The sequence below is a fragment of the Saccopteryx bilineata genome, chromosome 6, assembly GCF_036850765.1.
Source record: "Saccopteryx bilineata isolate mSacBil1 chromosome 6, mSacBil1_pri_phased_curated, whole genome shotgun sequence".
Taxonomy (NCBI): Eukaryota; Metazoa; Chordata; class Mammalia; order Chiroptera; family Emballonuridae; genus Saccopteryx; species Saccopteryx bilineata.
The window spans coordinates 167,345,995-167,359,681 of record NC_089495.1 but is presented as its reverse complement, the minus strand read 5'-3'; the positions used below and the strand labels follow the sequence as shown (position 1 = coordinate 167,359,681).

The 13,687-nt window shown below is 40.1% G+C and overlaps 1 protein-coding gene across 2 annotated transcripts in view; it reads left to right on the top strand.

The window, feature by feature from the left end:
• The window catches only part of KIZ (kizuna centrosomal protein), a 124,959-nt gene that overhangs the window by 72,039 nt on the left and 39,233 nt on the right, over positions 1 to 13,687 (top strand). For both annotated transcript variants that reach the window (XM_066237974.1, XM_066237975.1), the window contains one exon: positions 6,648 to 6,795. In XM_066237974.1, the coding sequence (XP_066094071.1) occupies positions 6,648 to 6,795 (148 nt within the window). The remainder of the gene's footprint in view (positions 1 to 6,647; positions 6,796 to 13,687) is intronic.

Below are 13,687 nucleotides of genomic sequence, written 5' to 3'. Positions count from 1 at the left end.
CATGCGGAATTCTTTTCCACGTATCACTATCTTCTTAAATATCTCTATTTCCAATAATCAAAGACGCTTCCACTTATGAGTAGCTGAAATTTTAAAGTGGCGGAGAATATTAAGAATTTAATCGCGGGCCACATAAACTCATTACGCAGGCTGTATGTTGGCCATGCCTGGCCTAGAGGGATGTCCTTGGCAGGTCCAAACCCCAGCTGGATTCCTGAATTTCCAAGGTCATGCTAGTGATACAGGCTCCCAGTCTAGAAGATACAGGTCTACAGTCTACAAGTATGGTACCTACATCAGCAGCATCAGTAAAACCTGGGAACAGAAACTCACCTTCTCAGGCTCTACCCAGGGCCACTGAATGAGGAATCTGGGGGTGGGCCCAGCCATATGGGTTTTAATGAGTCTTTAAGGGAACTCAAACCACTCAAGTTTGAGAGCTACCACTCAGAGGATGTGTTGTAAATGGCCATAAAGCTGGGATGAGAGAGAAGTTTGTTTACAGGGTAGTTGACACATGTGAGTCATGCTTCTTGTACATCCTTCCTAAGTCAATCAGGAATCTATTCCAAACCCGCTACCCCCCTGTTAGACTGTCTGGGTTTCCTCCCATGGCCTCAGAATCTTTGTGGCATCTGGACTGTTTAGTTCACATACATGTGCAATACGTGTATTGGTTTGTTCAGTGCTGGCACCTGGCAAGTGCCGAATTCATAGTGCACAAATGTTACCAGTGTCTTGACTCTGATTTTTATTTTGGAGACTGCATTTCTTCTTATTAAAATATATATATTCTTACCATTTACTAGTAAAGAACAAATTGTTATTCAAGTGTGGTTGGCATATGAGTATCTGGAAAAGCCCACCTGAAAGGACCTCTTGGCTGAGCAAGAGAGAGGGACGTTAGGTCTAGTCATCTCACATCCAATGTCATTTTCTGTCCCTTTCATGTGCCACGGAGGCTGCTTCTTGTTAACAATATAAATAGGGAGGACGACATGATTTCATTTAGAGAAGAATTCAACAGAAATCTAGTGTGTGTTGGACGCCAGCAAAGAGTATATGGGGAAGTCAGATAACAGTCTCGGAAAGGACCCTGCCACGAAAATCTTGGCCAATCATATGGCTCCATTTCACAGACCACAAGACGGGGTTTGCAAGCCCGGAATGTGTTTACAGTACCTTCTGCATCTGCACTAGCAATCTGCAAACTATGAAAATATCGGAAATTATCTTCCTGTTCAGTAGCTTTCCAACCTAAAGCGGCAAAGGGCAATGCAAGAAAATCCTTGCATGTTTTTTATCATGCAAACTAAAAGTACTCCTTACAAGGTGCTGGAATAAGCTGGCTGGGAAGGCGTCTCTGCAGTCTGCTGAGGATGTTTAGTTAGTGATTGTGTGTTGTAAGGCTCTCTAACCAGGCCCCTGTTTCTTTCTCACTGCTTTTTATATCTGTTGATGTACTATTTTGCAAAAACCACAGTTGCGATATGTGGCATAGAAAGTGTCTTTGCCTTTATAATTCTGTGTGCAAACTGACTTGTTAGAGTAAACGATTCGTTGTGTGACTCTCTTAACCGAGGCTGCCAAACTGATTGTGGGTGATAAGATATGATACCTACATCTACTAGACTGACGTTTGTTATAGTTCCTCAACATATATATTTGAGCATTGATTTCCATTATGAAAGGTTGCACTATATATGACTATTGATCTACAGTCAGTTTGTAAATCAGCTTTCTATAAGAAATGATCTTTGTTTATGACCAAAACAAATTTTAAAATTAATATCTGGAGACTTCAGGATGGTTTCTATACCACAGTCATTTTTTAAAGCCAGGTAAAAAAGTCAGGAATGCATACAGACAATGAGGCTGCTTAGCAGCCTCTCCTGTTCTGACAGAGGTTACTATAGATCCAGAATATGTATCCACTGTAATGTGGACATATGACTGTTTGCCAAATGAAGGTATATGAGTAACATCCATTTGCCAAAGTTGTCCTGGTAGGGGTCCTTGAGGGTTAACTCCAAATGAAGGGGCAGTATAGGACCCCTTGGACAGGATTTCCCAATCTGCCGTGCTGCTTCCTGAGAAAGTTGAAACTGTTTACACTGGGCTACAGCGTTCTGGTGATGCTCATTGTCTGTATGCATTGTTCTATTATTGGATTTCCTAAACTGGCTAAACTGAAAATGCTCCTGCATATGGAGCAAAAGCATTTACTGTATTTTGTCATGCTTACAATCTTTAAAGTTAAGGTATTATTAAAGTGTACTCAGCAAACATTTTAAGGTCAATTAAAAAAAAATTTAAAGGGGGTAGTCTTATCCTGGAACTCCTACGGGTCTACCATATCATGCTTCTTACTTTAAAAAAAAAAAAAAATTACATTTCTTTTGAATGCTGATGAACAGGAGACACCAAATCTTTTTCGCCTGCAAACTACTACCTTCTTTATTAGATCCAGCTAATAACACTGTTTTGTCTTTTTCCAAATAGCTCCAGATATATGGAAAAGATTTATATAGGCAGATGGGGATCCTCAAACCCCTCAGCGAGATCTTCTGAGCATGGCTTTTAAGATACCTAGAGGCAGAAAAAGCCCAATAGAGATCAGGGGAACTACCAGCTTTTAGGATACACCCTTAAAGGTTCCAGCGCCCCAAAGGGGTCTCATAGGATGCCATCTGGGTCCTGCTTCAGTAGTGGAAAGGAAGGTCATTGAGCTAAAAAGCCTGCCAGGCTTACATGCCTCTGCTGTGAGGAAACAGGGACACTGGAAGGTAGGCTTCCCCCTCGCTCCTCTAAGGGAGGGTTCAGTCTCTTCTAGCCCTGCTCCAGCCACCTATGACCTAACCTTGCCCAGAAAGCTGGGGTTTGCCACTGAAGGCTGAAGGTGCCCAGGGCCGTCGCCCCATCTACGACACTGTGGACGAGCCTAGGGTATTTCTTCCAAGAAGCAGGTAAACTGATCTCATTTGCACAAGGGCCACTTAACTATGTTTTGCCTGAATAGTCAGGTTTTTTATTCTTCCCTCAAAGATCTCTGTTGTGGGTGTTGATAGTCCTATTTTCTGCTTAATATATAGTGTTTCCTTTATATCCCTCCTACCTCAATGCCCCACTCATATTTCAGGCTGGGACCTACTCCTAATTTAGAGCTCTCTTTCCCCTTTTTGCCAACTTCTATTATGAATCTACCTTTGCCACCCAGCTTAGTGTATCCCAAGGTTCTCTTTACCATGCCACAGTCGCAGAGTTCCAGGTTAAAATATTAAAAAATATTTTAACACACCATTTGGTTCAGAATTTTTTTTTCTTATTTTCCTCCTTAAAACCCTTGGTGTGTCTTATGGTCAGGTGCATCTTATGGAGTGAAAAATACGGTAAGATTTATTAATGAAGGTTCTGAATTGTACCTAGATTTACTTTTTTTCCCACTTATGAAAATTTTTAAACATACAGAAAAGTAAAAGGGAATGTATTTCAGTGAACATCCAGGTACCCGCCATCCAGTTTCTATCTTTGACATTTTATTTATCTGTTTATTTAGTCTTTTCATTCATCCATCTGTCCATCTCCATATCTCATTTTTATGTATTTCCAAGTAAATTGCAGATATTAGTACACTATTTTTAAAAATTTTACTTTGAGGATTTTAAAATAGTCACAAAAGTAGATTTAACAGTATAATGAAGTATCCATGTACCCATGACCCAAATACCCAATTATCAACATTTTGCTAATCTTGTTCTATATCTTTCCCTCTCCCAGTTTTTTTCTTCAGTGGTTTAAAACAAACACATTTCACTTACAAATACTCACAAATACATCTCTAACATATAAGGATTTAATATATTACTATTTAACAAAATTCTTTTTCTTTATTTAATACCTAGTACTTGTCGTTGTTTTTGATTACCTCAAAAAACTCTTTTTAAATTTTGTTTGAATCAGAAACCAAAAGATATTATCTGTAAATTGGTGGTTTGATCCAGATACATGGTGATAGTCCATACCAGCTATTTTTGGTTAGCTGACATCATCGATGGTGCTTATACTTTTTATTATACTTCCTCAGGCAGCACGTGACATCTGGTCATCTCTCGTTAGTGGTGCTAAGACAAATCCCTGGGTTCGAGCATTGGCAGACTGATGTCTCTAATATAGAGTCTACTGTTAGGCAATCAGAAAATTAGTATAATTTCCTACATGCATGAATTTTCACTTTCAAAACGGTGACTTCTAATTCATTCATTTCTTCTGCATTTATTAGTTGGAAGAACTTCTCTCATTAACTACTTGGTAATCCTGAAATGCATTTTATGACCACAAAGACAGGATGAATATGTGTGTGATTCTATCCCTTTACTTACCAATTTTCAGAATAATGGATTGTTGCCCCAGCAGCCTCCAAAGGGTTTTTTTTTGTTTATATTTTTAAATGTGGTAAAATACACATAACATAAAATTTACTATCTTAACTGTTTTTAAGTGTACAGTTCAATAAATAGTGTTAAGTACATTCACATTATTGTGCAATAAATCTCCAGAACATTTTCATCTTACAAACTGAAACTCTTTCCTGGCCAGGTAGCTCAGTTGGTTAGAGCATTGTCCCCATACACCAAGGTTGTGGGTTTGATCCCAAGTCAGAGCACATACAAGAATCAACCAATGAGTGCATAAATAAGTGGAATGACAAATTGATGCTTCTCTCTCTTTCTCCCTATTTGTCTCTCTCCCTCCTCCTTCCCCTCTTTCTCTAAAAATTAATTAAAAAGAAACAACAACCATTCCATACTGTTAAACAATTCTCCATTTCTTTTTCCTCCAGCCCCTGGCAAGCACCGTTCTCTTTTCTCTTGCTATGACTTTGACTACCTTATGTGAGAGGAATCACACAGTATTTGGCTTCTTGTGGCCAGCTTATTTCACTTAGCATAATGTCCCTAAGATTTATCTATGTTTAGCATGTGACAAGATTTATTTCCTTTTTAATGCTAAATCCAAGTTTTTTATTTTATTTATTTTTTTATTTTTATTTTTTATTCAGTGAGAGGAGTGGAGGCAGAGACAGACTGCCTCCAGAGCACAAAGGTTAATCATTTTTAAATAACAGTTTCAAGATCCTACATGTGCCCTAATCAGAATATACCCAGAAAGCCACTAGGGGCGGCGATACTCTGCCCATCAGAGGCATTGGTTGCAACCAAGCTCTTCTTAGCTCCTGAGGCAGAGATCACGGAGCCATCCTCAGCACCCAGGGCCAACTCACTCCAGTTCAGCCATGGCTGCAGGAGGGGAGAGAGAGAGAAAGAGAGAGAGAGAGAGAGAGAGAGAGAAGCAAGAGGAGGGGTGGAGAAGCAGATGGGCTCTTCTTCTCTGTACCCTTACCAGGAATCGAACTCAGGACATGCACATGCTGGGCCAACGCTCTACAACTGAGCTGCTGAGCCAATAGGCCAGGGCCAGTTTTTACTTTTTAAATTTATTTTTATTTACTATTTTTAAAAGACTTTATTTATTTATTTTAGAGTGGGGGGTGAGGGGAGGAGAAGGGAGAGGAGCAGGAAGCATCACATCCCATATGTGCCTTGATGGGCAAGCCCAGGGTTTTGAACTGGCGACATCAGCGTTCCAGGTTGACACTTTATCCCCTGCGCCACCACAGGTCAGGCCTTATTTTTATTTACTTTTTAAAAGAAGTCATGGCTTTTTATATACTAGCTGTGTCAGTCCATTGTCCTGTTTTTGGCCAGCGGGAGCCCCTCCAAGATAGCTCCTGACATGACTTACTTTCTGGTATGATAAGGTGCACCAGGCTGTCTTGTACATTTCTTGCCTCAGACCTGGAATAGGGAATTTTTCTAAAGTGCCCTGGTTCCTCTTAGCATCTAAATATCATAGTCTAGACTGCAAGATAGACTTACTTTGTGAGTCTTTCCTAATACTATCTTAATTTTTTTTTTAATTATAAGTAGACCACAGGAAGAGTATAACAAGGATAAACTATTGTAAGGATGGAAATGTGATCTATTTCTCTTAACTACATTTAAGAGGAGCCTGACCATATATGCAGTGATTTGAAACCATGGCTACGCATTAGAACACTCTTTAAGCCTTAAATTGTTATTTCTAGCCTGACCTGTGGTGGCGCAGGGGATAAAGCGTCGACCTGGAATGCTGAGGTCGCCAGTTCAAAACCCTGGGATTGCCTGGTCAAGGCACATATGGGAGTTGATGCTTCCTGCTCCTCCCCTTTCTCTCCCCCCCCCCTCCTCTCTCCTCTAAAATGAATAAATAAAAATAATTTAAAAAAAAAAGAAATAGTTATTTCTGGGCCTCACCCTAGACCAATTCTCCAGGACTCTGTAGGGGTGGCACCAGACCCCTAGATTTTATAGAGCTTCCCACGTGGCTCTGAGATGCAGCCAAAGTGGAGAATGCTCGTCTACCAGTGAAATCAGAACCAAAATAAAACGAATGTATACCTAGACTCCAAAAATTTCCTTCATCCAGAGTATGTAGGACTTTTCTGTATAACCTATCTTCTACTATATTACGGGGTCTTTAAAAATGTGGAAATCTCAGAAAACTCAATCTTAGAAATCTCTGCTGTTTCTCCAATTTCTGTTTTATAGATGTGAACAAGCACCAGCCTCAAGCATCTTAAGGGCACACCTGGGTCAGGGTGTTGCCATCTTGAAACAAGATGATGATTTTATCAAAGGAGAGGGAGCTGAGCTGTCTGAAGTCTTCCCAGTCAAAAATATGGACCAGAGCACAAAGGTTAGTCATTTTTTAAAAAACAGTTTCAAGATGTACAAGGTAATGTTTTAAGGCAACAGTTATGTTCTTAACATAGTATTTGAAAAAAATAATAAGTGAGGTTCTGTGGGTTTTTTTAACTTTCTGATCTCAGATCTTTTGCATCTTGTTTGGTGTAGAAATTTTACCCCTTTACATAAAGTTAATACAGATCCTAGAGATCATCTAATTAAACACATCTACCACAACATTTTCCAAGGAGCTTATTAGAAGCATCTTGTAGCATTCTGGTTTTATTTCTCCACCCTGTACTTTAGAAACACTATATGGTGGTCATTTATGTCAATTCAGCAAATATGTATCAATCCATTTCTGTACACAGGCCCCAGTCCAGATCCATTGGAGGGGAAAATATAAAATGTGGCCTCACTCCAGGGAATGGCATAGTGGGACACATGTAATGAGAAAATGGCAGAGAGTATAAGGTATGAGCCTTCAGAAAAGGGAGCTAAACCGTCTAGAGCAGCAGTGAGGGCAGACTTTACAGTGGAGAAAATGGAGGACATGGGAGATGATCGTTAAAAGACAGGCTATGAGTGCAGGGTGGGGCAGGGCGAGAGGAAGGGCTGTTATGAGCCAAAGAACAGACCAGGAAAGCCAACCAATATTCAGGAAATGGAGCCAGTCATCCACTATGGCTGAAATGTGGGCTCTGGGCTGGGGATGGTGAGCGAGACAGTCCGAGGTAGTGCGGTCCCAGCTGTGCAGGGTCCAGCCCAGGCTAGGGAGCTTATGTTTCAGTTTGCAAGGTTTTAGTAAGCAACGGGAGCGTTTTTGAGCAGGGCTGTTATAAATACTGCACTGCCTTAGGGAACTTCACCTGCTTGGGTTAGGACTGAGACCACAGAGGAGGGGCCGTGCAGGGGTTGAATTTAGGAGCTGATGCAGATGGAGAGTGTTACACCCCTGAACAGGAACTGGAAGCTGGGGAGCAGATTCCCGAGGGGAGTATAGGGGGCAGAACCAGAGCCCAGATTTGGAGCATTCCCATCGTAGTCTGCCATTCCCTAGAAAAGCCGTGGTCGGGGAGATGGTCTTTCTTCTCCAAAGTTTGATGTCATGAATTTTTCTTATTTCAGTATGATTTTTTTCACCCATATACATAATATAGGGTTTTCTTTTTAACTTTTTATTTTTATCATGCACATAGTTCAAAGATTCTACATGTGCCCCTCCTGGAGCCTTCCTTGCCTTGCCAACTCTGTCGCAAAGTCATACACCTGTGTTGCTGTGTGGTCCAGAGTCTGCCACTCCCCTCACGCCTTTCAGAGCCTTTCCAGTTCTCAAGTCCCTGCCCTTTCCTTGCCTCTTAAACTCAAAGAGAGTAGGATTTTTTAAAAGTATATCAAACATATATACATAAAGTGATGCAGTGTACCCACCAATCCCATGCCCACCAGCCCAAATTCACAGACATTATTTCCATCATACTGTATCGTTTCAACCCTCCTCCTCCTCATCTGCCTTCTCTCTTCTATCTTCCTTTCTCTCCTTTTCCTTTCCCCCTCTTCTCTTATCTTCGCTCTCTCCCCTTTCCACTCCTTTCTCTCCCTTTTCCTGTACTTTCTCTCCTCTCTCCCTTCCTTCTCCATCTCTTCATCCTCTAGCCTCCTTCCTCTCCCCTTTCTTTCTTCTGTAATAAATTATTTTAGCTATAGTTACAGTCCCCATGTGCCTCTTTAGGATCTCATGTTCCTTTTCAAATATTACTTTGTGTATATCCTACTTGCACACATTTTCATTTTACTGCACATGTGTGACTCAGTAATTAACACAGTTTTCTTTTGGTTGAGGTATGAAACTCTTTGTATGAATATTCTCTAAGAAAAAACAGTGTTCCTTAGGAATAACAGAACCTGTGTCTTGTAGAACCATTTCACATTTGTTAATAAATGTAGATCTCAAGAAGGATTTCTTCTTCCTATTTTATTGTCCATTTTATTTAGTACTAATTTGTAATAACACTGTTTACAGCAAGCACGTCACCTCTCAGCTGTGTCAAAGTTGAAGTAAATACTGGTTGAATGCCCTTTGCGATCTTATCTTTTTTTAAAGGATGTTGTTTATATTAGAAAACATATTCCAAGTTCCAAACAATCAATCCACTTATAATTTTTAAATAATAACTCAATTATTAATTAGAGGAACTGCCCATTAATAACTTAGAAATTAAAGGATATTCTGTGTTGTTCCTTTAACTCAACTTGATCTCATCTTGGAATCATAAAAAATACCAATAAATTAATGACAGCCTCTATCTTTAAAGATGGAAGTAAGCAAGCAGTTTCACAATTATGTCCTATCTGAAGAAATGCAGAGCCCCAAAGAACCATGTTACCGAAATAATATGGGCAAGGAAAGCCTTGGGGGCTTTTTAGGGCAAAATTCTTTTATTGGTTCTAGAACTGTTTTGGTTTATACATCATCCTTTTATGATTAGCAAAATCAAGTATCTTTGAGTTGTTTTCCTGTGTTGAAACAATGTATACATTTAGTAAATAATATGGGTTAAATATTTCTCTACAGATAAAATCCTTAAAAGCGAGATTTTCAAAATTTAAGAAAGCTCTACTAGCAATTCCTTGGTTAAGTGAAAGTCTAATGAAGCTCAGAAATATTTACTTTGATCTCTTGAGTAAATGGCTAATTAAACAGCCACATGTAAATGATGTTTACCTGTGGGTCCCCTTGCTGTCAGCGAGAGTCAATCCATCTCTTGAGTAAATACATCATTAAAGCCCTGAATCTCGGATTATGTCCCCTTGAGACTAGATGAGATCCACAGCACCCGCACAACCTGCTAGACAATTACATCATCGAGCTGCATGCTTTAAATTAGAAACATTTGTGATTACTTTATCTGAACAAAAAGGGAGTTCATGCTTCATTAGAATACAAAGCACCTTGATACTCCTTCTCTTTTAAGTGATGCTTGCTTGTTTCTACCTGGGAGAAATCCAGGCAAAGCAGAGTGGTCTGCTGGTGTCACTGGTAGAGGAGGTCAGTCCTGTCCCCACACATCCTGTCCTATCACATGCACACATCACACAGATAGGACTGGTCACAGAAACCCCTTCACTTCTCCCTAATGATGGACTGGTTTCTTGTTCATCTCTCGGAATCTTTGTGTCCTGACTCAGGAGACTACTTTCCCTCTCTTTTAATCACTACATAAACTCCCCTTCCTTTTCTAGAACTTAAAATAACTTAAGTGATGATGCTTGCATTTCTCTATAAATACTGAAAAATTGACCTCCAGTGTGCAAGAGGAGGGTTTGAGAAAGGGTCAGTTAAATCTGTAATAAGGGGAAATGTCATCGGCACTCTACATCTGTGGTTTTTAATTCTCTTGCCTTTCTGTATCTGCCTTAATAGCGCTGCTTTACATATAGAAAGGATTCAGTTTTATCAAATGCTTTCACATACTTCCTGTTTGTATTGTCAAGGTAAGAAACATTCAGACCACCCTGTCCGGATGGCTCAGTTGGTTGGAGCATCATCCTGAAGTGCAACGTTTCCAGTTTGATCCCCGGTTAGGGCACATGCAGGAGCAGATGGATGTTTCTGTCTCTCTCTATATATTCCTTCTTCCTCCGCTGAAATCAGTAAATAAACGTTAAAAAAAAGAAACATCCAAACCTGTAGATAATTTTTATAAGTTTATTTGAGTCAAACTGATGACAATTTCCGGGAAGCAAAATCTCAACAGTTTGAGAAAATGCATCAAAAATGGCAGTTTTACCACTTATTGTATGCATCAGCATCAAAGAGGAAGACTTAGGGAATTATATAAAATTCACTGGTGATAGATTAAGGGGATGGGAGAAAGCAAAGCTGTAGAATTGCAGAAAAAGTAAAACAAATGTACTTCTTTCACATTTGTGGATGTAGGCTAGTTAGCAGTTAGAAATTACATGATAAAAATAACAGTGAGGGGTTTTGTGGTCTCTGCTTTAGTGCGTGGTCCTACTCTTAGGGGTGGGGAGGGAGAAAGAAATTACTTTGACATTCCAGAGGTGTGTTGTCATAGATGCAAAGAGACAACAGGCAGGCTCAGTTAAGGTAAAGACTGACTTTGCCAGGGGAAACTGAGGCAAAATACGTAGGCCATGACTACTTGCCATGAACTGCTTTTAGTTAGAAAGTTTAATTTCAGACGATCCTATGTGGTACTGAGTTTGTAAGGCTGCTGCGCAGGTCTCCCCTGAGCTTGTCTGGTTTAGTATTGCCCCCCCCCCCATTCCGTCCACAGTATTTGTACCACCTGCCACAAAAAAACAGATTTTTTTCTATCTGCCATATGTTTTCTTTAAAAAACTAGCAAGGAAAAAACACACAAACTTGGAATGTTAAAGTAACTAAAAAGAAGAAAATTGCCTGTTCTATGGCTCTCCATGTTTAAGCTTTTGATATTGTTGTGTATAGTTTTGCTATTTAATGTATTGACATGTGTTACCCTGTTTGTATACAGAGCTGCTTTTTGTCCTATTTGTCACAGTTTGAACTTCCTTTCATACTCTCACGTGTTCCACATAATTTCACATGGCTGTGCAGAGACCCCTGTACAGCTATCCCAGTCTCTTTAACCAGGCTCCTGATAATGAGACTTAGTTATTTTTAATTTTCCTCTACAAAAATGGTTTCAGAGAACATTTGAGTGATTCAATTTTTTACAAATAGCCATGCTACTTAGAATGCATTCCTCCATGTAAAGTTTTTAGGTCAAAGGTTTTACGAATCCCTCAGGAGTTGCTATGCACTGCTCACTCTGTAAGGGCATCAGAGTCACCTGGGATGTATGAAAATGTTTCTCCAAGCTCTTTATGAAACTGGGTACTGTCACCTTTTTTTTTTTTTTTTTTTTTGAGCATCACATTGAAAAGTGCAAATGACATCCAATTCTTTTGTTCATTTGATCTTTACAATTGAGGTCAAATTTTTCCCCTGCCTATTTGTTAGCCATTTGTATTCTTTTATAATTTGTCAATTTATGTTCTTTGCTCATTTTTCTATTATGTTAGTAATATTTTTTATTAACTTGTAAGAATTCTTTTTATATAAATTTTTACAATTTGTTGCAATATTTTCAGCAGTTTGATTTTTCCCTTTCATTTTTTTTAGTGGTATTTTGGACACAAAGTATTTCTCATTAATATCTTCATTCATCTATTTATGTATTTGAGTATCACAATTGATAAGTTTCTGGGTATAAATTAAGAGTCAGCCTAGATCAATGGTTTTCAACCTTTTTACACTTGGAGACTGGTGAAAATAGAATCATTTTAGGGACTGCTAAGGCAGAAATCACCGAGAGCATAAGCAAATACACCTAAGATCACTGGGTCTATAATCTTCATACAGCATTAGAGTGGTTAACTCTTTCATGGACCAGCACGGAATTTCTGGCGAACCAGTCTGCAGAGCAGCAGTTGAAAAACACTGTCCTAGATAACTCTTGGGGTTCTAGACCTAGTGGGATCCATATTTAAACTGAACTTTTAAGAAAAATTCTTCGGCCTAGCGTGCGGAGGACCCGGGTTCGATTCCCGGCCAGGGCACACAGGAGAAGCGCCCATTTGCTTCTCCACCCCTCCACCGCACCTTCCTCTCTGTCTCTCTCTTCCCCTCCCGCAGCCAAGGCTCCATTGGAGCAAAGATGGCCCGGGCGCTGGGGATGGCTCCTTGGCCTCTGCCCCAGGCGCTAGAGTGGCTCTGGTCGCAACATGGCGACGCCCAGGATGGGCAGAGCATCGCCCCCTGGTGGGCAGAGCATCGCCCCATGGTGGGCGTGCTGGGTGGATCCCGGTCGGGCGCATGCGGGAGTCTGTCTGACTGTCTCTCCCTGTTTCCAGCTTCAGAAAAATGGAAAAGAAAAAAAAAAAGAAAAATTCTAGTAAAACTGAGCCAATAATCCAAGGTATCCTGCTAAGTGTAATTAATAAGGCACTTACCTTTTGTAAAATCTGAAATATGGAGTTATCACCATCAGTGATTTTGCAAATATGTGCCTTAGCACTGAGTTTCTGAGCTTTTTGTGCTGGCTCCTGGGAAAGCAGGAAAGTAAAGGACCAGTTTGTTGTTATTGACTTGGGCTTCATACTGCTATGAACAGTGAGACAGTCTCCAGCCTTTGCTTCTGGCCTCCAAATGTATAAACTCAAAGAGCCTTCATGAGTTAACAGATAAGTTAAAACCAATGCATGGTCCATTCATAAGCATTATCAGAAGGCCCATGGTAAAACTGTTGTGTGGTGGCATTTTTCAGGTTGCAGAGTGCTGCAAACCCCTGTGGGATGTGTAGGGCAGCTTGCCCACTCTGCTCTGGGCTTTTGCTCTGTCACTGTTGTGGGTTAGTGTTTCAGTCTCAGATTGTAAGCTCATTCAGACTGGGGGCTTCCTTAGAAATACACCTTTCTAAAAGAGCTACAAAAAATACAAAGGTTTTCCCTGACTCTGCAGAAGTTGTTTTGGACTAGAAACCTTCTGAGCATTTGTGTTGATTTTTGTTTCTGGCCTTGCTTGTTGTCACTCCCTCCTTGTTCGGGACTGATACTGCGGGTTCCTTTGTGATGGGTGATGGCCCACTGGGCAGAGATGCTGCTCTTTGTTGGCACCATGGTCCAGTAGACTCAAGCCTACTGTCTCATGTTGTAATTTGATAGTTCATCAAAATTATTATAGATATAAAACACCCATCTTTGAGAAATTATCCATACAATTATCTTATAAGGTGAGCCTTTTTATAAACTTAATCTATAAAAAAAAAGCAATCCTAGAAATATATATGTGTAATGAGTAATGAAGATAAACAGGATAAAATATACAAGATAAATGAAAATCTGCAGTATGCTCA